The sequence below is a fragment of the Squalius cephalus genome (genome assembly GCF_949319135.1).
Source record: "Squalius cephalus genome assembly, chromosome: 6".
In the NCBI taxonomy this organism is placed as follows: domain Eukaryota; kingdom Metazoa; phylum Chordata; class Actinopteri; order Cypriniformes; family Leuciscidae; genus Squalius; species Squalius cephalus.
This window is the reverse complement of record NC_137127.1, coordinates 46,596,496-46,623,790: the sequence shown is the minus strand read 5'-3', so window position 1 is coordinate 46,623,790 and position 27,295 is coordinate 46,596,496. Positions and strand designations below refer to the sequence as shown.

The window sequence follows — 27,295 nt, the reverse complement described above, 5'->3', positions numbered from 1 at the left end:
GAACGCAGCCCTGATGAACATGGCACACTGAACTGGAAACACTTCAGGATTTGGAAAGTCATCATCTGATTGGTTCAATTCTACAGGATGTCCGGGAGACGTATAGCCTGGAAATCCAGACCTAAATCTGAAAGATTAATGGTCTGGCATCGACTAATGAAAACCGGCCAGCTCGAGGGGCGGCACCAAGCATGCATTTGAAGATCTCACTTCACGCAATTGGATAACACTACGACCAATCACAAGAAGTTATCGCTTAGCTACCAGCGGAGCTAACTGGTAGATTAGACTCTTGCCGTATGTGGTCGGCAAAACAGCAAAAACGTCCTTCTTGCAAAGGAACGATTCGAGCGCCGTCTTCTGTTCCTCTTTCAGATAAAAAGCCAAGTCTAACTCGTTCATTGTAGCGGCCAAAGCCGTTTCAAACAACTGGTGTTCATCCATAGCCATCTTGCAATGTTTACTAATGACTTCAACATCACAGCGCTGTCGCCATCCGTTTAACTCGCCTCTGGCCCGCCTATATCAGATAACCCGATGTGATTGGTGCAGCTCGGATACAAGGGCATATTTAATGAGCATCATTACTCGACTCCAGAGTAAACTCGCTGAGCAAATTCAACTTGTGCTCTCGCAAGAACTCTGGATTTCCAGGGTAGGAGACGTGTGTGTCGCGTTCTTTAATGGTCCGCCTGGAAACAAAGCCAAACGCTGGATTTTCAAAAGTATGTAAAGTTCGAGGCTCCATTGTTGCAGTGAACTTGCACAAAATTCTTGAATGAATCATTTATTGGATGCGCGCCGGTCTGTTATAGTAGGGACATCGACTTTACATTCTCACGCCCCTAAACATGATCCAGAACAAAACCAGCTGTGATTGGTTGCCTTGCATGTCAGTCAGACGGCCTCTTTGCGGTCCCTAGCCAATGAAAGCTGCGATGGTCAGTCTTAAGGTCGACCCAGTCCACTCAGGTTGACCAGTATGGTTCGTAATATTTAGCATTACAAAAGTAAGTGTCCACTTTTTTTAAACTGTACGTTATAATGCCTAAGTTCGCTTGTAACATTTGTAGCAAATGACTGATTTTATTTTTTGGGTTTTATTTTTCATCTTTTTTTATTTTTTATTTTTTATTTTTTCTTAGAACAAGGGGTGAAGCAATTATCTGCAAACAAGTCTTAATAATTGGGATTGAGGATGAAGATATTTTTGCTAAAAAACAAGACAAAAATACTTATTAAATTAGTTTAATGCAGTAAAAAAATTATTTAATTACAAAAAAAAATATTTTTGGCAGTTTAGCAATAGCTATGGACACCGACTATCTACGTATTTGCGCTAAAACCTCAATCCTACGTGAGCTTCCGGTATAGTATTCTCCCGCAGAAAACTGTGGTAGTACCAAGCCTTTTCTGTCATATTTCCAGTAACTGTCAATCACAAATAACTATATGATATTATGATATAGAATATACTAAACATAGCATTTTAGAATATTATGGCCTGGTTTCACAGACAGGGCTTAGATTTAGCCATATTAGGCCTAAGTTGAATTAGGACATTTAAGTAGCTTTAATAAACGTGCCTTAGAAAAACAGTACTGGTATGAATCTTGAGACAAAACAAGTGCACTGTCAGATTTTAAGATACACCAGTGTAAGTTGCTTTCAGTGAAAACAGCTCAAACATGTATTTTAGTCTGGGACTAGCTTAAGCCTTGTCTGTGAAACCAGCCATTTTTATAGTTTGGCTGACAATAAAAGACTGCTCTCACTTTTTTAGGAGGTCGTTCATAACAACAGAGGCCATGAATGGATTTGGCCACATGATTACAGACATCAAGCCGCTGGCACAGCAGTCAGGAGCAAATCTCAGTGGTAGAGGACTGAAAGATGTGGTTGTATCAGTTAAACTACATGTGGAATTATACATTGTTAAAAAGATATTGTTTGTCATGAGTTCCCATGTGTTTTGTGTCTTCAGTGTTTTTTTAAGTGTATTTCTCCTCTTGTGTTTAGTTCCTGTTGTATTCATAGCTGCCTTTTTTATTTCCATAGTACTCTTGTTAGTCTTCATAGTGATTAATTACCCACACCTGTTCCTTGTTAGCCTCTTGTTATCCTGTGTATATGCCTTTGTGTTTCAGTTGTCTTTGATCTTTCTTTTTCAAAACAGTTATGATGCCGTTTACTGAAATCTCATGACTTTGGCAGTTTGATATGTGCTCTGAACCACTGATTCGAAACCAAAGATTTGTAAAGATTTCAAAGCTTCATGAAGCAGTGTTTCGAAAGCGTCCATCGCTAGGTGTCACATGGCCCACTTTTATTCCTGCAAGCACTTAGCATGCATTGATGACCACAGAAACAAATGCAGATGAGAGATGATGTGAACTCTTCAATGGATCCAGACATATTTTGTTCCCTACCTACTGTGCAAAAGACCACTTCTTTTGCCCCCTGAAAATGTTTTCCTCTCCCATTTCCCATTTATCTATCCATCAATCTGCTTAACTCTCTCTCCCGGAGTCCCAGACTCAGTGTGTGATCGGAGAGGGTTGCTTTTATAGAGTGCAGGTCACACTGTGAAATTCTCAGTTCGCCGTGCCTCGACGTTTGAGGCTCGTCCTTTGTCCTCAGGCCTCGACCATCATCTTTATGACACTGATAAAATGTGATGTGAACATAAAGGCTCTAAAGTGGTGGAGGTGAAATAATTTTGAAATAAGAGCTGGTTCGCTCACTTACTTCTTCTATCAGCGGCACAGGATTTTTCTCTTAAAATGTAAGAAACATCTTTCTACTGAAGAGTCGTTCTCAAAGTAAAGACACACACATGTGTTTTGACTTCACAGTAATGAAAAAGATTGCAAGAGGCCATTATTAAAGGCATCATTTTATAAAAAAAAAAAAAAAAAATGTAAGCAAAATGGAATAGATAGACTCTTTTCATTTGCTTGTTTTTGTTAATTATTTCCATTTGCAAAGTGCCTGAAAAATATCTTGTGTCCTTCATCCGATATACCTCTTCTATGACATTTGCAATTATTTATTTTTTTACTCATTATGTTGTCATGGGTTCAGCATTAAGGCAATGCCTAACAAAATGCTAAACAAAATAATTATTTAATGATATAATTTAATAGCATGTTTTTCACTGTTTTACGTCATTTAAAAAAGGTACTTTCGGAGGTCAAGTTGTCTTGATTATTAGTTATAATGTCAAGATTTGAGTAAATGTCATCAGCTTTTAAGGAAGAATTTGAACTGAACTGAATTCAATGCTTTACTTTTAACTATTTGTCTGGCATTGGGTTTTTCCTGGCAAGCAATCCCTGTTTTCACAGTTATTTCAACATTCAAGTGTTGATAAAAACAACTGAATCAAGCTAGAATATATATATATATATATATATATATATATATATATATATATATATATATATATATATATATATATATATATATATATTTTTTTTTTTTTTTTTTTTTTTTTTTTTTTTTTTTTTTTAAAGCAGAGGCTCTGCTCTTTATTTTGATGCATTGTATGTGCATATTCATACAACAAAATATTCAAAATGTATGAAAGTTTTGTGAAAATGATCAAAAATGCTGGTGCTGGATGGCAACCTTTTTAGAAAACACTGACGGGGAAAGAGTTGAGAATCACCTAGAATTCATCCATTCAACCATCATGACTGGTATGTTTTGTTTGCACTGGTCAGGTGGACCTTCATGGTTAGGTTTCACCTACAAATCGTATGATCGTACTAATCTAAAAGTCAACAATACTTACCAGTTCTCACGAGATCGAGTTGCACGACTTACTGTCAGAATTGGACTGAGTGATTCTTGACTTCAAAAAATGAAAAATTGAAATCATTTTCCAAAAATGAACTCGCCCTCATGTTGTTTCAAACGGTATACGGCTGTCATTCGTATATGCAAAATAATAATAAAACGTTTTTTTGTCCATACAATTAAATTCAGTGGGGTCCAAAAAACATTGCTCTTCATTGACTTTTGAAAAAAAGAAAACACTCGTTTTGTGTTGAATTTTTATTTTTTGGTAACTTATCGCTCTAACCTCTTTGGTTCTAAAATCAGAACCATCTTTTCACTAATGCTTCAATGTCCTTATTCTCTCTCTGTCCATCTATGTGTCCCAGACCAGTCCACCACTGCCACCTTGACACTGGCCTTCATTCAGCTTGACTGTCCTTTCCTGTCCATTCTTCCCCCTGTCCTTTCCATTCAACCAGAAGATATTTTCAAATCAATCCTCGCTTGTGCATTTTCACATCGTACATTGCTGGGATCAAGGGACGGGGACAATATCGTGTGGTGGAACTTCACGAGCACTTAAAGTGAGTGTCATGTTGGAGAACGCAGCTCTTCATTTTCACTGGAGTGTCCCACTTGAGATTTACGTCGGCTACTCCAGAAGCCTGGAGTCATCCGGCATTCAAGAGTCTGCCTCTCTCTTTATTTCGAAGGAATCATTATTGGTGAAGCCATGCACACATGTTCTGCTATTGGATTTGTACTGATGGTCTGCCACAGGAGATTGGTTTTGCATGTGCTGGATCATTACATCTCCGAACATCAGACACGCTTAGAGATGCAAGCTCAGGACGAAGATTTGTAAAATGGGAATTGGCCTAATTTTGCTATGCATGAGTTGGTTTGTGTTTCTCCGAACTTTTACAAGTAGTTTCTGTGATCCCGTAGGGTGTTATTTTCCTGGCTAATGTAGACAGCTCTCCTGACAGATCCTCTTGCTTTTTCATGGAGAGCATGAACAGGAAATGTCAAATAAAAAAATCCATCAAGGTTTACACGAAATGTTCATTTTATGGTATAACTTTGAATGGCACAAATTGCTTTGATGATGTTCCACGTTAGTGCGTTCACACATACATCAAAGTTTCCCAGGATACTGCTTTTTCATTTATGATACTGATAATATAAAGAAGGCTTCGGGGCATGCTTGTTTTCAAGGCCTCGGCTCGTCTTTTGAAGATTATAAACTTTTGGCAAATGTTCTGCAAGTGGACTGGATCACTCCAGGAGGTCAATTTTATCTGACAGAGCATCTCTCACGAACACACACCGCTACAAACACCTGGTTGGTCGGGTTGCAAACTATAGATTGATTTCATTGAAATGATCACAGAGTCACAGAGTTGTTTTTCTCGATTTCATCTGTTGTTTGGTCGAGGGCTTTATCCATGACCGTTAAGAAACATCTGACCTAAATCTTTTAATGTTTTGCCTAGATTATTGTGCTTTGGACTATATGCTGCTGTTTGAGTAATGTACAACTCAAATGACGTCTGCATATCCTTATGAAAAGTTTGAATATGTATTTAATGTTTTAAAGTATATTAAGATTCAGTTTCTAGCAGTTTCTTTCTTATAGCTGCATATATTGAGTGTGTTCTGTGTTTGTATTGAGTTTTGGACTGTTGCAGTTGATATTTTCTCTTTTAGGATTTGATTCTTATTTACACAACAGATTAACATAATGTTCTCAAAGTTATGAACAAACATTATTCCAGTAAATTTAACAGAACGCCTGTTCGCAGTTAATGGTCTTTATACATCAGCACAAAAATGTTATGTACACGTTGTCCATGAAACTTTTTAAATGAAATATTTTATATGGACGTTCATCTAACATTTTTCTTTCAGAATGTTCAGAAATTAACATTCCCATTATGTTTGCAGAATGTTTCCTTGATTCCTTAAAAAATGATGCTTTGAACATTCTGAGAACATTCCGAAATAACGTTCTCATAACTTAATGGGAATGTTGGCAAAACGTTCTTAGAACATATTGTGGTTCGCTGGGTCAAAATAAAGATGTCATTGCAGATCTAAATTCACCCAGTGCCTCAACAGTTACACTTACTGAGTTTGATCGGTTGTATTTGATTACTGGTCTCTCTCTTGCTAGAGTTTCATTTGGGAGTATTCTGAATACATCTGATCTCACCGTTGGCTGTAGTTTGATATCAGTCGCTGGAATCAAGCAGTAAACGCAAAGGCGACACTGGATTCCTGACTCAAACGGCACACAATTCACCCGTCAAAATATACTAACCAGATCCAACCTCAACACAGAGGCACTTTCCATTTTGTTCCTCCATTATATTCGCTTACCTCTCTCTTTCTCTTTATTCTGTTGTCTGGGTCTTTCCAGAATTTAATGCAAAATGAAAGGCCTGCTTGAAGGCCTGCTTGTGTGTGAACAGAAAGAGCAAGAGCGAAAGGGTGGAAGAGCTCTGACTCTAATGGAAACCCAGTTGGGAGCTCAGAGTTTCATCTTTATACCAACAAAAATCTAAAACACGCCGTATATACAGCACTGTGATCGATTCAAGCTTTAGTTAACAAAGAAAACAGGTTGCAGATCTCTATCTCAATGGAACAAACCGCAGGTGTAACATTAATACTTGTGCTTCTGTTTACCTCTCATACCTGGAAGTTCAATGTTCCCGGTGTTTTGCACAATAACTCATCCAGCTGTGCACAAACATTCGGACACTTGATATTCGCTTTTGTGCCAAATGGTCATGAAAAACTAAACACATTTATCTGAGAAGATAGCATTGGTTGTTTTTAATTTTAAGAGAAAATGAAGTATTTTGGGGATTATGCACGAGTTTGCTTTATGGAAAGTTGGGACTGTTGTTTGTTTGAGGTAAATCCTTTAATAACATCTCAAAAGTTATTAAAAATGAAACATTTTGCAAATTCAAATGGCTCTGTATTTATTTGTGCATTCAATTACAGATATACAGATCTGTTTATGTGTCTTACATTAACAGTAGCGCGTGACGCCAGGCTGCATAAACTCAAAGCAACGTAAGCTGCTTTGGATAAAAGCGTCTGCATAAATGTATTGTAAGCTCATAAAACCATGTATAATATATTAGTGCACTTTGTTGCATGCAGTAGTGAACTGCAGAGTGTGTTTGATTATTTTAACTCCATTAAAGATAAATAAAACTAACTGTGTCAGACAGAAACCCTTCCACCTCTGTTCCCACATTTTTAAGCAATCTGTGCCGAAATAGTTTATTTATCTGTAATGTTGCTTATATACGGTATAACACTTGTTTTCAGAGAATATGTTTTGTACGTTTACTATGCATTTACCCCACAAGAAAATATTTATAAATCAACAAATATAATAGGTTTTAAAGGGATAGTTTGCCCAAAAACATTAATGAAACTTGTTTACTTACTTTTATCTCCTTACAAACCTGTTTGATTTTCTTTATGCTTTGCAACATGACAGTAACCAAAAAAAATATATATATTTTTTTTTTTAATGTTTGACAGAGGAAACAAAGTAATTTATGTAAGAAAATAAGGTCTCTTTAAAACAAGCAAATGGGCTAAGAAAAAAAAAATGGAAACAGAAAAATAAAAGACAAAATAATAATAAAAAAAGATATTTAACATGTTGGCATCATCCAAGCTTTTACTGAGTGAAAAGTAATATGTTAGCATCTGATTAGCTGCACAGCCTTTGACGTCAGAACATGACATTGGAATCATTTTCACCTCCCTTTTAAAAGCCTATTTATGTTTCTGTCCTACATGATAATGCAGTTAGGTGTGTTTAGTTATTGGTACTTGCGTTGTTGTTTTGAGTTGCACCAGTTGAGAGCCGCGGATCTAGAGAGTCATTATACTTTCAGAGCTTTGATAAAGAGCAAACCAGTGAGTCTGTTTTACACCTTTCCTTGTGTTTGATGACTTAATTAGTCATTTAAAAAGTGATCTCTGCTAGAGGTTGTTGTATAAAAGGGTTTGGAGTGTTTGCATGTTTATTATAATGCACTGTGATTTAATCAGTGATGTGGGTTTGTGGTCAGATGCAACTTTCAAACTGTAACTTGTTGTTCTGAAACTGTAAATGCTGTTTGATGTACAGTAGCAGTCGCTCTCCATTTCTTTCTCTCATCCGTCTCTCGCTATTTCTCCTTCTCCTCTCCATCTGGCTTCATTGGTCTCTCTTAGGGCTTGTAACTGTTGACCGGACAGCTTCAGCGTCTCGGGTCACAGATCCCGCAAACTCCTGCCTGACTTTGGCCTGATTTGCATGTGAACCGGATCTCAGCTAAAGAGGCTGTCGTCGTGCCAATCAAACACGCATTTCCCTTCACATGTGTTAGAAACGAATGAGAAAGCTTGGGAAAATGGCTGACATCATCAAAGATAAGGGGTCTTTCCATCACATTTACACATGCATTATTACAAGCTCATTAGCAGCAAATGAACGTTCAGAGGATCCAGATGACATGACGTGATACAGCGTGAACTGGACCGCTGAGACTATGGGTCATTTCAATAGTGGCTTTTGACTCTGCATGAATTCTAATCACATGAACCGCCACTAAGACAGTCTGAAGAGACCAATCATTCGTTTCGTCTTTAGGTGAGTTTATCTATAACAGATTATACCATTAAAATGTAAATATGGTGTCGTTACGTGCCCTGTTATATAAATCACAGAAGAATGCTTGAGAAGTTAGATCGTTAACAACATGTTTGGGTTGAGATCTGACACACACTTGCTGTAAAAGCGTAGACAGCAGGCGTTTGGACTGGAGAAGAGCTGATGCCGATCGTACACTCGCATTCCTTCGCTCAGGTTGCCAGATTGGACTAATTTATCGAGCGTTTCGCTTTTATTAGAATGGAAAGATTTTATACGAAGCGAATCCTTGATGTCATGCCTGAGAACTTAAGCAATGCCATGAACGAGTGTGTGTGTGTGTGTGTGTGTGAGGTGACGCTTCTCAGCTCAGTAGCTGCATCTGATGAAAGTTTGGCATTTTCTTAGATGTGACTCATTTGCAATCTGCAGATCTAATGACGGGGAAGAAAACCAGGGATGTTTGAAGGAAATATGAAAAAGTATATTTGTTCAAACGACCAGAAAAGAATCCAGTTATATAACCGAAACATATAGTTACGTGCATCTTTGTTTTAAATGCTTACATTTGAACATTATAAAATCTTGTATAATTAACCCAACACAATAGTCTGTGCTGGTAGTACATCCTTGAAATGAAATTGTATGCCCTGGTCTTTACTTTTATGACTGCAATTCAGTAACTCTACACATTAGACAATTAAATATGCGCGTACAAGAGAGCGTTTCTTCATTTTTATTCAAGGGTCAGGAGGTCAGACGCTGAAAACGAAGTGATTGTTGAAGGTTTCTCGTCTCCTCAGCTCCAATCCCTGAGGTGCTCAAAGGGGATTTTGCTTCAGCTTTTGAATTTCAAGGCTTACACAACTGCAGTCAAGCAGTGCAGATCTGCCAGTGTGACCCAGCAGCTCCCATTGGCTTTAATGAAAGCATATTTCCTTGGGAAGAAAGAATAATACCCGTCAATAGGGAATATTCAAATGCACAACATTTCCCTTCACTGCCTGTCACAGATTTCTCTCATATAATGTCTAAACATTTGCTGTCTATCTAGACTGTCTATCTATCCTTGGATTGTTCCTTTGCTAATGTGAACGGTTTTCCTATCTGTGTCATGATTGTCTTTATTCTAAACTTTATTCTGTTATGCACATTGATCAGAACATCATTAACCCTTGAATGTGCACATAAATACCTCAAGAAAACATATTCATTGTTATTTAGTAGAATTTAAATCATACAATGTTTCTTCAAAAAAAAAAAAATCCTTCAAAGTGTCGTTTACTACATCAGAAAAAAGCAAAACATATGGGGCTGATTATGTGATGTAAACATCAAATTCTATTAGTTTACAAATCATGCACTATGGTAAAAGTGTATTGAGCTCATAACATACAACTATTCAAGGAACCACATGAAAATGTGTCTATTAATCAATAATCTGCACATAATCATAATTTGTGGAGTTTTGCAAATATATAGTGTGTTTTGCAGACGTTGAGATTTATAACCAATCACAGACATGTCAGTCATGTAATATCCAATCAAAGCTTAACATCTGGTCCTTAATGAGTGATTTATAAGCAATCTGATCCACACATCTGCGTTTTCACTTCAGTCGGCGATGGCACGTGAAATTGAGATGCTTACAGAACATCACCTGACCCAAAGAAAAATTAAGCATTGGTAACTTTGGAATTATTTTGGATTTGTTACATGTCGTGCCGCTCGCTTGCAGTGCAGTCGGTTTAACAGCCAATAAAGCGAGGTGTAAATGAGATATTTACTCTGCAGAGACAGCTATGTGGATTTTAAGGGGAGGATTTGCAAGTCCAGAACTCAGTGAACTCGCGCTGAACTGCAGGGCTCAAACTGTGCAAACTTGCAGTGACAGAATCAGTGATTTTAATGGTTGCGAGCGCGCTAGTGTATCGTCACGTTGCTCAGTTTCTGGGCATAATTAGAATTGTGTTTTTCATGCGGCCCAGAGGGCCAATGTGAAGGTCACTGTTTAGATGCTGTCTTGATTTACTCATTGTTTAATTAGAGCTTTCAAACGATTACAACTTTTAATCGGATTAATTACATGATACCGCAATTCATCAATCAAATTAATCACATATATCAATATTTGCAGCTGAAACCCCTCTAATTAAAGATAATTTTTTATTATTGCATTATTTATGTAGATGAGTAAATCTTTGAATATGCGATACAAATTCAGTGTTTTAATTTCCATAACATCTCTTGCTCTTACCAAGACTGCATTTATATGATTAAAATTGAGGAAAAAACGGTAATATTGTGAAATATTATTACAATTTAAAACAGCTGTTTTCTATGTGAATATATAGTAAAGTGTAATTTATTCCTGTGATCAAATCTGAATTTTCAGCATCATTACTCCAGTCTTCAGTGTCACATGATCCTTCAGAAATCATTCTAATATGAGGATCTGATGATCAAGAAAATAGTTATGATTATTATCAATGTTGAAAACAGTTGAGCTTCATATTTCTGTGGAAACAGTGATAACATTTTATTTTTCAGGATTCTTTGATGAATAGAACATTCAAAAGAACTTTTATTTGAAAAGGAAACTTTTTTAACTTTATAAATGTATTTTCAGTTCAATTTGATTTGTGCTTGATGAATAAAAGTAATTAAAAAAATCGTACCTTCCCCAAACTTTTAAAGAGAGTTTCAAACAATTTTATTTTGGTCACATTTTAGTGTCCAATTCTCACTTTTAACTACGACTTTTCCCTCAATAAACTCCTTATTACTACAAACTGTTAAGTTTAGGTATTGTATGGATTGAGGATGTAGAATATGGTCATGCAGAATAAGGCATTAATATGTGCTTTATAAGTACTGATAAACAGCAAATATCTTAGTAATATGAATGATAATACGCAACTATAGTTAATAGTGAGGATTGAACCCTAAACTAAAGTGTTACCCTGTATTTGTTATGCCTGCGTTCAATTCCATTCTACTCCATCTAGTTTTTTTGTTTTTTTTTATTCCCGAAAATTTACATTTGAGTCAGTAGAACATGATTAATTGCATTAATTTTTTAATAAATAATTAATAACACTAAATTAACATGTTAAATGTACAGCCCTAATTTATATGCAAATTTTGTTATGTGAACACAAGAGTTATTACATTATCAAGGGAAATAATTGACAATTGTGCAGCTTTTTTTTTTTTTAACATTCTTTGTAATTACACCCAATTTTACAGAATTCCATGGCGCTTTACTCTCTGTTTGTGTTATTCCACTATAATGAATGGTAATTTGGTCTCTCCCGAACATCTCCCTTTACTCCACCATTAGCACCAGAACATGCCAATTACACAGTGGCCAACAGAAAAAATACCACTCTGTAATTCAGGAGCACTTCGACTCGAGCATCTCGGTGTGAAGCCGAGGGAAGCCTGTCATTTATCGAGCACATTTGTCTCTCAAGAGCTGATGAATGAAGAACAATCAGCTTTTCTCAACACTGGGCTCCACTCACTCTCTGTTTTTTTCCTGGATGTAATCAATTACCCTTAGCTGTGTAAATATAAGAGAACGTGAAGCACTGCTCAGGTGCCTTGACAGTCATTTTGTCTTCATCTGTATTGGTATCTTTCTCTCTTTCCCACAGATAGATTGGTGTATCTGAGCCAATGACTCAATGGCTGCTGTAACTCAGTAACTTGGTGTCATCGCACCCTGTAGAGAGGAGAAAATGGACGGGCAGAAAGACTTCAGAATGCTGGGTCAACTTCTCAGAAGGTCAGTGAAGTCCTGTCGTGCCGTTGTGATGCCATGCTGACATTCAGTCTTATTTACAGGTCTGTTCCTGGATGTTTGTGCTTTACCCATGAGGGAGAGCAACGGCAGATTTAGCCACAGGCAGCAATTATGCGGATGAACCCCAAACCCAGATTTGCTTGGTCATGCCAATCCCTTTGGTGACAGGATGAAAATTAGTTCAAGGACTATAAGTAGATTTAGCATTGTGGCAATGATATGCAAAGATACAGTGTGCACAGATAATTTTATGAGATAATGACTGGCATCCTGAATTACCGGGAAGGTATCCATTTGTTAAGTTAACATACTTCTAACATTTATCAAATTTAGTAAATGTTTTAACATTTACTAATGCCAGCGTTTTTAAAAAGTTGCCAGCCACCACTAGCATTTTTGTTTATTTTAGAAATGTTTCATGGCCCCCTGAATATTTTGTTGTATGGATATCTGAACATGCAATATTTCAAAAGAACAGACCCTCTGCTTTAAAAAAAAAACATGCACTCTTTTATAATCAACACCTGAATGTGGGTAAGTTTCACAGAAAAATCTACATATTTTGCACAAAACTGAGAATATTACATTTTTGTCCAAGAATACATCTCGGATTTAGAATGATGATCAAAACACAGATGAAGTAGATGGAGTCCATTAACCCCCTCAAAGCTTCACACTGTAGCTCGTCCTGGGTCAACATTTTATTCAGTAACATTAAGCGGTTTTGATTTATATGCCATTTAATGTTGACGATCGCATTATTTTACCAATGCACCCTAACATATGCTATCGATTGTTTCTGCTTCTTTTTCACCTGTGTTTTGATCAGGAGATTCAGTACTCTATCAGAAGATGTGCAATAGCGCCCCCTACTGTATAACAGTGGAAATAAGGAAAGCCTAAAATTCTGTCAATAGTGGTGAAAGAGTTAAAGCATTATCTAACATTAACTAATGGGTTTATAAATTAAAGGAGTGGTATAATGCCCTTTTCACAAGATGTAAATAAGTCTCTGATGTCCCCAGTGTGTGTGTGTGATGTTTTAGCTCAAAATACCCCACAGATATTTTTATACAGCATATAAGTTGTCACTTTTTGAGGGTGAGCAAAAACGCACAGTTTCCCTTTAAATGCAAATGAGCTGCTGCTCCCGGCACAGGGGGCGGAGCTACAACAGCTTGTGTTCTGAAAAGTTCGAAACCTTTTAGCCTTTTATGTTCAAACCGGAGTCAGACAATGATGGAGAGACTCAAGAAGAAGAGACAACATGTAGAAGCAACAGGACATTTCTGAATGGTTAGTTGATGAATTTATCAAGCTGATGTGTTGTTATCTTCTAGTCATTGATTAGCATATTCTGTCTTGATAATCTATAAATCGTGTTCAGGGGGCGGGGTTTATGTAAATTCTAGGGTTGGTGATGTCACTAACCCGGGAGGAATGTGGTGTAGTCTCTACCAGCCGTTTGTTGTAGTCCTTAAAAAGCGATTTCTGTAAAAGCAAATATCTCCCTTTGCTTTGAACTTTGAGCGTCGTAACTTTGCAGATGTTGTTTATGCTCAAACAGCAACATTACACACTAACTAAAGTTAGAGAAGTCAAATCATAATCAACCACCCCTTTAGGTGTTAGCGATTTTATAACCAACACCAAAATTTCACAAGTTAATTTTGTGAGGTTTGGTCTGAAGATGATCTAAGTGAAGACTGGACACAGATTGTAGAACAAGTAGCAGAAAACGTTGGAAACAAAATGTTGGAAAGACGGACCTCGCAAAACTGATAATCATATTATGTTTCAGTTTAGCATTGCAAAAACCTTTGACTAGCGTGAACAACCACATAGCGAGTTGTTCCTCTCCAGAGTTTGCAGTAGATGATGGCTGTGGAGATTTGCTCCATTAAGGTCAGGCATGATGTTGGGCGTCAAGGTCTGGCTCACAGTCGGCGCTACAATACATCCTCAAGCTTCTCAGTGGGGTTTTATTCTGGTCTTTATGCAGACCAGTCAAGTCCACACTAGACTCTATAAGCCATTTCTTTATGGTCTTGGCTTTGTGCACTGGGGCATTATCATGCTGGAGCAGAAAAAGTCTCCATTCTACAGAAATTGTTTGCCTACGGATGTCATGGCTTTTCACTGGTTTGTAAGGAGTGTAACTGAAATAGCCAAACATGTTAATTAAAAGATGTCCACATACTGTTGTAGCCATGTAGTCAAGTGTCCGATACAGCAATACTAAAAATGACCTTTATATTTAAAAAGTGTGCAACCCAGCCTCTCTCACACATCCAAAAGCGGTCACTCTCAATGGGAAGGTGGAGTCTGAAATGTGCAGTCATTCTTGTACTGGTCTGTTTTTTATATCTGAGCAGACCTAGTTTAATCTCAGTGGGAGTGGATGTTTTTAAGAGCACTAAATGGCCGTAGCACAGGGAAGCCGTGACCCTTTTGTCTCCCCAGCGGATCTGCGGTGGCCGAATCGATTCAGCGGTGACAGTGAGAGAACACGTGCCGACTGAATTTGGATTCCCTAGAGATCCTCCTTCACAAAGGGACACTGATCTTGAACCCTGGAAGTGAGATGATTCCTGCAAAGTGTAAATGTATCCGGACTTTTGTGTAGAAAAATGGCCCAGCTGAGAGGAAGTGAGAAGGTTCTGTTCGGTGGCTGGAATTCAGCCTCATTTTCAGTATTTGCAAAGTGATCGTCTGATGAATCAGTAGAAATTTAATGTGTTTTTGCTGATGTGGAATAATGTGAGATAAGACTGACACCCCATCTAATTATCAATGGAAAAATCATGTTGATGCCATGTGTGTGTGTGTGTGTGTGTGTGTGTGTGCGTGTGTGTGTGTGTGGGTGTGTGTGCACGAGTGCTTGTGTTTTGTAAGCAAACACCCATGCAGATGTTGTGCTGAATATTTCCAGTTCAATGTCCAATTTATGTTTTTACAACAACTCATAATTTAGAGAGCATCTGCACTCCACTGATTAACTGTTTCTGTTTAGACACATTCTCTATGTATTCTGATAAATGCCTTAAATCATCTACAATATTAATGTTCCTTGAAATAGATCATTTACTTTAGATGATAAACAAGTAAACTAGCTTTGTAGCTATTTAAATCATTTTGAGTTTGAATTAAAATAAATGGGGGGGGGGGGGGGGGTATATATATCATACTCTATTAAAATACAATAATGACAGTGGTTAAAATATATTTGAATGTGTTTATAGTTTCACTTAACCAATTAACCATTTATGTCACTTAACTGTAAACCTACACTACCATTCGAATTGTTTTAAGGTTTTTGAAATAAGTATCTTATGTTACAGTAGGCTGTATTATATGGACAAATGTACAATATTACAGTTTAAAATAGCAGTTTACAATGTGAATATATAGAAAAATGTAATTTATTCCTGTGATTAAAGCTGAATTTTCAGCATCATTACTCCAGTCAGAAATCATATGATGATTTGATGCTCAAGAAACATTAATGATTATTATCAATGTTGAAAACAGTTGAGCTGCTTTATATTTGAAACAGTGGAAACAGTGATACATTTTGTCCAGAATTCTTTAATGAATAGAAAGATCAAAAGAACAGCATTTATTTGAAATATAATTTTTTTGTATCCTTATAAAAGTCTCTTGATCAATTTAATGCATCCTTGCTAAATAAAAGTATTCATTTTGTTAAATAACATTTGAACAGTAGTATAAACTAGACCTGACACACGTAACTAGTACAGGAAAGTAGTTAAACACTAATATAATGTGGGCCCATATCATTTTAATATAATGTTAATACACATTTTCACCAAGCGGCAACCTCTCTTCAATCCAACACAGAAGTGACTTAAACTGCAGTTCATCGACTGGCCACTAGAGACCGGCTCCAAAAGAGAGTCTATCTCATAGACCCCCATGTTAAAATCCCCAACTTTACAGCAGAAAAAAAACATGTTTACAGCTTGGTGAAAAACATGCAGACGTCACCTCAGCTAATCCACCTCGCTGCACACTTTCGTTTATCCGGGAGTGACGCGCGGCCAAGATGGCGACGGCCGGCTCCGCCCACTTTGGGCTTCAAAAATGCTCTTCAGAAACACTACGGGTGACGTCACAAACACTACGTCCATATTTTTTACAGTCTTTGATTTTCACACACAAATGAACAGTCATCTTGAATCTCCCTGAGTTGTTTTGCAGGGTCAGTGTTCAGCTGCATTAGAGATCAGTGTTAGAGCTGTAAGGGGCCGTTCTGGAAGAGACTCGAGGTGGCAGGAGGGTGTTTAAGCCTCGGTCAGTCGGGCAGATGGCGTTTGGCAGCTCAGTCTGTGGCTGGACGCCCTCATTGACTATCAGCAGGTGCTTCTGGGCTTCCAGAGGTGCCAGATGTGTGCAGGGGAGCGAGGACGGGAACAGGCCCGTCGAGCCACAGCGCTCATTAGGAATTGGACAAACAAAGATAAAGGCATTCGGAACGGATCCTAATGAAATCCCGTTGCTCTCTCATTGTGTTGGCCTGTGTATATGCGTTTGCATCTCCATCTCTTCTAGCAGCGTGTCTCTGTTTCTCTCGTCATGTCTCTTTTACCTCTGCCAGTGGCAACAGACTCCATTTGCATTGGATTAATGCAACCCTCCCCTCCACATCCCGCTCTCTTGGTCTCTATCTCACCCTGTTTTGAAATGAATTTATGCAGTTGCAAGGAAAGTTGGGGATCAAGGCAGGAGGGCAGCTGAGGAAGAAGCACAAGTCAATGAATTAGCCGTTAGTGTCTGGAAGAGCAAGATAGTCTCTGTGTGTCTTCAGGGCTTCAAGACTGTGACCATAGTCATCCTTTTAAAGCATGCAACAGCATAAGGACTGTACACCTAATGGCTGTAGTTTGGTTCGTCGAGTGGTACAATTATGGTTTTGGTGATTAAAAACAAAGCACTTGCTTACAGAGTTTCCCTAGTCTTGCCTCAGTGGGACACAGACCTAATGTGTTCATAAAATAGCTTATTTTTTGTTATTGGTGTTGTTGTTTTTTATCCTCGGCTCTGCATACTGCATAATAAAAAAAGATGCATGCTTGGAATGGGGATTTCACATTGTTCGTGTTCTGATGGATGCTTTCTCATTGGCAACAGTGACTGCTTTGGTATTTTTCCATGAGGAAAAGACCCGTAAACAACAATAAAGGTTATTTTGCAGCTGTAGTCTGTTATGTGTTCATCTAACAGTGTTTTGCGTGTCTTTATTGACTGAATTCAAAGTCGAGAGACTTGGAACAATTGCAGTCAACGCTTTGATCCATCCCAATGGCCATCCGTCAAAAAACATGGATGCACATTCATTATAGACAGATCTCGGTTCTGCATTGTTCTCTGACCTTTATGTGCGTAATGAGACGGGACGTGTGGGTGTGCAGATTAGTCCTCCTTCCGTATCGGAGGACTGTTTAATGTCCCACCACACATCTCCTTGATTCTTATTGCATGTTATTGGGTCTGTGTCTCTCTGTCGAACACTAATGCACATAATAGTCAGATCCATGTGTCCTCCCAGGTGCCATTAAAGACCATTGCAGCCTGGGAAATAATGCAAACACACTCTATTCCGGCTGTTGGGGAGTTGTAAGAGTCCGGAAATCCAGTGGGAACAATTATTAAATCTCACAATGCAACGTTAATAGTGTTGGGCTTTACGTAATGCGATGTTGGTTTGAAAACGTCCACATGCATGAAAGGGTTTGAATGATATAAAGGTGATGTGTGGAAATACTCTCTTCTATCCTGATTTAATATGCACTGATATCAATAGCAGAGTGTTTGGGAAACCTGTTCGAAAACACTCGTTTTAGTTTATCGCAGTTCTATTGGGTGATGTGTGTGGCGCATGCTGTAACTTTTCTTCCCTTCTAAAGTGATTTTACTAATGATGTGTGTTTCTGTGGACCATGCACTTGTTTACCAATGTTTACTAATTAGTTAATGATTAATGATCTTGAGCAGTTGCAGATGAGACTGTTGAGGCTTATGATTTTCTGCAACATGCATGTAGTCTTTCTCCTTTATCTCCCTTGCTCGTTCTCTGTTTTGCCTCCTTATTTATTATTATTTATTTACTAACTGATCTTGACAGCCAATGACTTTAATGCATTTTCACTGTATGGAGAAAAAGTAATAAGAATTTTGAGCAGTTTGTTTGGAGGTCAAATTCATAATCCACAGCCCAAGTTTGAATATGCATGACACTTCTTTTTACAAATGTCTTTCATCTCCATCATAGAAGTCATCTCAATATCTAGGTTCAATCTAACTGATTATAAACACTATTATAGCTGAAGTATCTGTTGCTCAGAAAGTATTGTGTTTGTGTGGCTGGTGGGGGATCAACCCCTTAATGAATAACTTGTGTTACACATATTGCATTTGTATAAGAATATCATGTCCATATGTTTTGAAAAAAATAAAAATCGCTGAATCTTACGCTGTAGTAGACAAGACTAGAGAGAGAGAGAGAGAGAGAGAGAGAGAGAGAGAGAGAGAGAGAGAGAGAGAGAGAGAGAGAGAGAGAGAGGATGGATTGAGAGGGGTAAAAGAGAAGAGATTGCTCTCAGCTCCCAGACGTCTCAGCCATCTGGTACTCTCTGGTCCTGCTGGTGAATTCCACCTCATTATACAATCACACTCTCTGCCTTCTGATTGGCCGGTTCTGCAGGATAACATTGTGATGTCATGGAATCTTTTGACGAGATTGAGTAGGAGGACCCCTCGCTGTTCAGCGTCTGACAGTACAGTCTGACAGACATCTCACTTTAAAGATTGTGGTTTGAGTTCTTTTGAGTTTCTGAACTGTCTGACACACATACTACATATTTACCTACCCACTCATCTAATGCACTTTCTGAATGAAGGACGCTTTGCTCTCCATTTGCCCACATATACTCATCATGGTAAACTATTTTTCCTTCATAACAGAAATGATGGAAATGCACTAATACACACACACGCACACACACGCACACACACACACACACACACACATTCTGTATTTAATTTAAGTCTGGATAATGTGTCTGTATAAATGTTATTATTTTTTAGTTCAAAATCTATTATTTAGTTTATTTATAGTAAGTTAATTTTAGTTAAAATTAGAAATTTTGCCTTGGCAAGTATAGCTAAAATAAAATGTTACTTTTTTATATTTTATTTTATAAATTAACGAATTTTATTTCAGTTAACGAAAATGTTTTAGTTATAGTTGACAACAACCCTGCTGTGTGTGTGTGTGAGTGTATGTGTGTGTGTGTGCGTGTGTGTGTGTGCGTATGTGTGTGTGTGTAAATGCATTCAATTTATATAAAAAAAAAAAAAAAAGATAATCTTTTTAAAATTTTACATATTTTCTTATGTAAAAAAAAAAAGGTTACATAAAATGTCATGAATTTGATGAACTCCTTTTGACATTTTTCATGCTTTAACTTCTCTCCAGTACACTCAGTTCTTACAGCATGCGTTTTGTTTTCTGGGCATGGTTCTGTTGTTAGATGAGAGAGTGAAGAAAGAGACAGCTTCTCAAAGAACGCTTTGTGAGTGTGTGTGTGTGTGTGTGTGTGTGTGTGTGTGTGAGAGTGGTTTTAAGCAGCCTCGCTGTAATCACTCAGGTGTGGTGAGAGTCGAATGCACACAGCTGCAGTCTGTCAAGTCAACAGAGTTTCAGATCCTCCTCCTAATCTGAGCGCTACCGCTGACTGTGTGCTATTCCACTTTTTTGTTTTTCTTTTTTTTTTTTTTCTAGCATGTAGCGCTATAATGAATCCAATCAGCAGCTGACTCAGACAAACCAGGTAAAAGACTATGGAAGAATGTGCGTGTAGGTGTTAAGTATGTTTGGCACGACACACACTCTGTTTTAAGTGCTGTAGTGGTTCAGAAGAGTCTGAAGTTTATTGGCTCTCGGATGATAGCCAGGGGACATCATGTTTACCCAACTGCATTATCCAACAACACTGAACTTAATGCAGAAAGCAGCTGGAGCTGATCCACTTCTCCGGTCTCTGTTTCTTTATCTCTCCTGCCAGTGTGTCTCATGTATTTCTGAGGGCATCCGTTTCTCTCCTCCCTGCCACAGAGAGGTGGTGTGTGCATGTGTATCTGTGTTAGACAGAGAGAGCGAGTGTGTAACTCTTGGAGCTGGAGGGCCCATCTGTTTAAACACTGCAGAGAGCTATAGTGGATATCTCTCCCACAATCCTCTCTGCCTGGATGGACAGATGCTCTCATCCTCAAAGCCCCATAGTCCTAATGCCTGAGGTTCTCTGGCTGCTCCGTACAGCTCATATTTCTTATGCTGAGAGTTCTGATGTTCAAACTCTCTGTGATCCTCTGTGACTTACAGTAAAGATGGACAGAAGTCTCTAGAGTCCTGAAGTCTATTGTTCAGCTGCCTCAAAATATCCCACTACATTCTTGCATGAAACGAGGTCACGGCGGCACCTGCCCTGAAACACAAACACAAACTGTGAAGGTCCAATGAAAAGTTTTCACAGTTCTTCAAGAACATTTTTTTGGACATTGTTATTATGAGCTGATGGAGAGAGTATTTTAATCTCATAACTTCATTGTGTTGATTTAAGTGTAAGTGGGTCAGTTTGTCTTTCTTAGGGATGCACATATCGGTACCATACCTTTATTTTACAGTTCTGTTCTCCATGTGCATACTATGTACTGATTATAGAAATTGCAATAACTGGGTAAAGGTACTAACCCTGAACCTTCTTAGGGATGCACCGATATGATAATTCTTTGTATGTAAATTGGCCAATAAATATAAATCCAAATTTTTATATTATTTTTTGAGAGCCTGATTACTAAAACAAAAGTATCACCATTAAAATCCATGTCCCAAGCGCACAATTATAATGATCTTCTCATTTTAATTTGAGGTATTTAGATATTGATTTATTAGATAATAATGGAGGTATATGGTAGAGGTCTGCACGGGATTGGTTTTTCAATCCCACTCTCGCAAGATTATGTGTCACTTCTGCCAGAACGTTTCAAGCGTGAGCTGGATAAAATCGAATATTATTCGATTTAATCCAGCTCACGCCCGAAACGTTCTGACTTCTGCATGCTGTTATTATTAGATCATTATATTTTGCAAGAGCGCACGTGCCGTGGTATTGCACACCTCTAGTATATGGTGATGAAAAAAACAGAAATGGGTTGAAATGTTTTTGTGTTCGCTTGCAAAACTTTTGCGTTTCCCTCAGTAAATTGCATTTGCTTTCAAAATAAGTTTTGCATTTTCCAATGAACTTTGCGTCCACAAAGTTTTTCAGTTGAATGCAAATGTTAAGGAAGTGAACGCAAAAGTTTTGCAAAAATATGCTAAGTTTCTTGGAGGAGCTTGCAAAAAGTGAACGCAAAAGCATTGAAATTGAATTGTTCATGCTGTCCCTTATTATAATGATATAAGAGGACAAACCTCTGAACTACATTTTTGAAAAGGGCTTTTACACTGACAAAGAGTCTGCTTTCATTTATATCCAATGAAAGTTGCAATTTCCAGAGCTGTACCAGAAGTCAGCCAATCATAACCAGTGTTGGGAACGTTACTTAAAAAAAGTAATTAGTTATAGTTACTCACTACTTGTTCCAAAAAATAACTGAGTTAGTAACTGAATTACTCTATAATAAAAGTAACTCGTTACCAGGGAAAGTAACTATTTGCGTTGCTGTAAAAAAAAAAAGTTGCTATAGGCCTATGTCAAAGAATTTGGAAACACTTTGCAGTTTGAATGTCCTGTATAAACAAAATTACGGAATGTTTATGTTTCCACTGTTCGATCGCGTCCGCGCCTCACACACACACACACACACACACACACGCACGCACACAAATGTAAACACTTTGCGACTTTTCGATTGTGCCTGCGCCTCTCTCTCTCTCTCTCTCTCGCGCGCGCGTATCTAACAGTAGTTCCGCATTACATTAATTAATTTGAACGCGAGTTGTATTTATTTTTAGACCGTGTATTCTCCGTGTAAATGTATGCACCGACCGAATCGAAACTGTTTAGCTGGTGTGTGTGTGTGTGTGTGTGTGTGTGTGGCGCGTGTGCTGGCATGTGTGTAAAAACACTGGCTCTGATTGGCTACTATGAAACACATGACTCTGCCTTAGCCAATCATAATCGCTTACCTCGTTATTAACCCACCTCATCACTAGCTGTGCGAGCCAGGGGTGCGTTCGGATTAAACAGTTTATCAGAGAATGTCTAATAGAATTTATTCAATCAATGCATAGTAACGCACCGCATTTAACGTCCAGTAATGTTAACGGCGTTGTAACGACGGGAAAAGTAATTAGTTAGATTACCCCATTACTGAAAAAATAACGTCGTTACCTAACGCCGTTCTTTTAAACGGCGTTATTCCAAACACTGATCATAACACAATGGAATGTAAGCAGGTGTTTAACTCACATCTGCTCCAATTCAACCACCAGTCCATTCATCTATAAACCAGTTGAAAAGTGTCCTGTGATATAGTCCTCACTCGCCCTGCCTAAAGACATCCAAAAACCAACAGGCTCTCTCAGCCACAAGATAACTCGTGACTCTCTCATTAGCTGCTTAACAGGCCTCCACTCCTGCCATCGTTCAGATAACACAGAACAGCAGACACCGTGTTCATTCGCACCTTCCTTGGTTTCCTGTGCAGATCTGAATTTACACCTTTCTCCCAGATTGGATCCCTGGGCTCCTTACTTTCCGCTGGGGTTCTGATCGGAAGAGGGATGTGGGTCATGACTCTGCTGTCTCAGACGTGGTTAAAGCTCGGCTGAAGCTCCTGACACACTGAGTCTCCAACTGGGCTTAATTTAGGACAGATCCCTGAGTACTCATCTCCCACTGAGGGCTTGGCACTGATCTCCTACTGAGGGACGAGTACTCATCTACTGTTAAGTGTTGGAGCCGCTCTCCTGCTGTGGGTTCAAAGGTCATCTGCTGCTGAGTGTTTGAGAATAATGAATCAACCCACATTAGCTGTGTTTACACTCATGGAAGAGCTCTTTCCATGGATTTGCAATCTGGGATCCCATGTCTTTTGTTCACCTTTTTTGTGGCTGTTTCGTACCTTATTTGTTAACAGGGCATTACATAATTCAGTACCAAAAGACTGCACACACTTAAAAATAAAAGTGCTAAAAGGACGTTTTCGCAGTGATGACATAGAGGAACCATTTTGAGTTTCTCAAAGAACCTTTAAAATAATCACGTTTCTTAGTGCAATCAACACTTTTCACAATTAGTTAAACTTGAGAGCTGTAATAGCAAAAAACATGCTAAAAGTTTTTGAGGGTGTTCCACATGTAATACTTATTTCATATGCAAAGATGTCAGACAATTACTGCACAGGGTGTTTACACTGAAGTCTCACAGCCAATCACAGCACAGGGCATTTACACTGAAGTCTCACAGCCAATCACAGCACAGGGCTTTACACTGAAGTCTCACAGCCAATCACAGCACAGGGCTTTACACTGAAGTCTCACAGCCAATCACAGCAGAGGGCGTTTACACTGAAGTCTCACAGCCAATCACAGCACAGGGCTTTACACTGAAGTCTCACAGCCAATCACAGCACAGGGCATTTACACTGAAGTCTCACAGCCAATCACAGCAGTGAGCGTTTACACTGAAGTCTCACAGCCAATCACAGCAGTGAGCTTTTACACTGAAGTCTCACAGCCAATCACAGCACAGGGCTTTACACTGAAGTCTCACAGCCAATCACAGCACAGGGCATTTACACTGAAGTCTCACAGCCAATCACAGCAGAGGGCGTTTACACTGAAGTCTCACAGCCAATCACAGCAGAAGGCGTTTACACTGAAGTCTCACAGCCAATCACAGCAGTGGGCGTTTACACTGAAGTCTCACAGCCAATCACAGCAGTGGGCGTTTACACTGAAGTATCATGGCCAATCACAGCAGTGGGCGTTTACACTGAAGTCTCACAGCCAATCACAGCAGTGGGCATTTACACTGAAGTCTCACAGCCAATCACAGCAGTGGGCGTTTACACTGAAGTCTCATGGCCAATCACAGCAGTGGGCGTTTACACTGAAGTCTCACAGCCAATCACAGCAGTGGGCGTTTACATTGAAGTCTTACACAGACACGCCCCTTCAAACAGAGCATTCAAATCAGAGGCTAAAACCAAGGTAGGAAAAATACCTTTTTATTTCTAAATGATGACAATGTTTGATGTACAATCATACTAACATTATCAGTGCACCACAGGAAACATTATAAAACAATGCAGTTCATGACCCCTTTAAAATCTGCATAATAGCGTATGTCAATTGGGGCGTATCATTTATTAGAAACTTCTCAACAAGAAAACATGCTCATAAACTGTGATAGAAATACATCCGAATGCAATATAACATGACAGCGTTATTGCATTTTACACAATAAATGTATCATGTAGAAAAAAAGAGTCACAGTTATTGATACTTTGCACCAGTTTCCCAGGAAGCGAAGATTTTGTTGTCTTGAACACAAGATGCTTTATTTTTTTTATTTTTTTTTTGCAATATAATATATATTTGCACAACTATGGATTAAGGATATATAATTTCCAAACAGAATGTTATTCCATTATATTGTCCTTATATTGCAATCACAAGCTGTATTTACTGGCGTATTAATGCGTTGGCAGATAGCATCATTTTGTCTGTCTGACTGAAAGCATTTCTTGTATAGCTTACAGATGTGTATTATTGTTATATGACATTATTTTACTGTTTTTCTCCAACACCACCGTTGGAGCTCACTGCGGCTCAAAGAGATTGCAGGAAATGTCATGATTTAGTGCAGGACTCCCTGTTCATTAGGGCCGAATGATATTGTATCATCAAAACATGCATATTCTATAAAGTTGCTCTGAAATGACCAGTTTAACAAAAAACGTGAATTGAACTGAATTGTACTCCACATGTCAAATGGGCCAAGGAAGTAACATGTTAATTAAATAATTTTGGAAAGAGTTCTGTTTGGGCCATTTGACTCCAACTGTGAAAATAAAACATTGAATGATTTTAAAGAGCTGCCACTAAAACGAGGCGGTGTAGACGAGATGTTTTCTGAGAGACGTGTAATCTGCACCCACAGCGCTTGGCAGCAGGGAGGACAACTGGGAAATACAGCATATTACAGCAATAATAATATTGTCTATTGTGTCTTCAAATGCAAAACTCTTTAGGTTGAATTGTTTCATCGTTGAAGACTGATCAGTTTATTAAAACAAATATTCTCTCTGTTATGAAAATGATGCTGAATGACGCATTAAGGCAACTTAATATAGTTAGTATGGATGTCAGTAGATTAAAATAATTGATGCAATATTTAGTTTGCCTCTATGTATTTCATTCACTACAAGAGGAATTAAACGCCCTGCATTTTACAGACTTATTAGTTATCGGCTGCCTGATTGAAAATACATTTTAGATGTTTATCTCAAACATTAGCTATTGTATGTCAATCATAAACATAATTACAGTAAAATACAGTTTGTTTTTTATTATTTATTATGCATAAATTACATCTCTTCATTTCGCAAAATGCATGAATACAGATTTCTGTTAGCTCTTGCTGTGTAAGTCACATGATCCTTCAGAAATCATTCTAATATGCTGATTTGCTGCTAAAGAAACATTTCTGATTATTATCAATGAAAACAGTTGAGCTGCTGCTTCATTTTTTTGTGGAAAGCATGATAAAACAAATAGATAAAACGAAAAATGAATAGAAAGTATTTTTATATTAATTTGAAATATAATCTTTTGGTCAAGTTAATGCATCCTTGATGAATAATAGACTGTTTTTTTAATATATATATATATATATATATATATATATATATATATATATATATATATATATATAGTGCAATGCATAAGTGAATACACCCATGCTAAAGTTGACTAAAAAGAGGAATAAAAAATCATATTTTGGAAATTGAACTTAATGCCTTAATTTAAAAAATTTGGAAAAATCCAACCTTTAAGGACACCAATTTTCTTTGTGAATGAATAATGTATCGTAAATAAATAAATGTTCTTCCTTAAAATACATGGTGCATAAGTGAGTACACCCCTATGTTAAATTCCCATAGAGGCAGGCAGATTTTTATTTTTAAGTATTTTTAAAAAAAAATTTTTAGGATACTATGCATCCTGATAAAGTTCCCTTGGCCTTTGGAATTAAAATAGCCCCACATCATCACATAGCCTTCACCATACCTAGAGATTGGCATGGGGTACTTTCCATAAGATCATCTCTCAATGCAAATCAAACCAGCTTTTAGGCTAACTGAAATAAAACCATGTCAATCTCTAGGTATGGTGAAGGCTATGTGATGATGTGGGGCTATTTTAATTCCAAAGGCCAAGGGAACTTTATCAGGATGCATAGTATCCTAAAAATAAATTAAAAAAAATACTTAAAAATAAAAATCTGCCTGCCTCTATGGGAATTTAACATAGGGGTGTACTCACTTATGCACCATGTATTTTAAGGAAGAACATTTATTTATTTACAATACATTATTCATTCACAAAGAAAATTGGTGTCCTTAAAGGTTGGATTTTTCCTAATTTTTTAAATTAAGGCATTAAGTTCAATTTCCAAAATATGATTTTTTATTCCTCTTTTTAGTCAACTTTAGCATGGGTGTATTCACTTATGCATTGCACTGTATATATATATATATATGTCAGACTGTCATATACATTTAAAGCTGTTTAACACATTTAAAATCTCAAAAATCCCAATAATTACCCAACCCAACAGCACCGTAAATATATGAAACAGTTCATACTCCACAGTCTGGAAGTCATTTGTTTGTACTTGTTTGTAAATGAAGTCGGCGCATATGAAAACGCTAGATATTTGCAGCCTCAGGCCTGTACAGCTGACAATAGTTTGAGGCTTCTAAAGAAAATCAATGTAAGT

The 27,295-nt window shown here is 37.8% G+C and overlaps 1 protein-coding gene across 1 annotated transcript in view; it reads left to right on the top strand.

Annotated features, from left to right (window-relative positions):
- Window positions 1-27,295, top strand: part of LOC307159769 (leucine-rich repeat and fibronectin type III domain-containing protein 1-like protein) — a 170,557-nt gene that overhangs the window by 79,775 nt on the left and 63,487 nt on the right. The window contains exon 2 of the mRNA XM_079873361.1: window positions 12,112-12,242. Within this exon, the coding sequence (XP_079729487.1) occupies window positions 12,196-12,242 (47 nt within the window). The 5' untranslated portion in view covers window positions 12,112-12,195. The remainder of the gene's footprint in view (window positions 1-12,111; window positions 12,243-27,295) is intronic.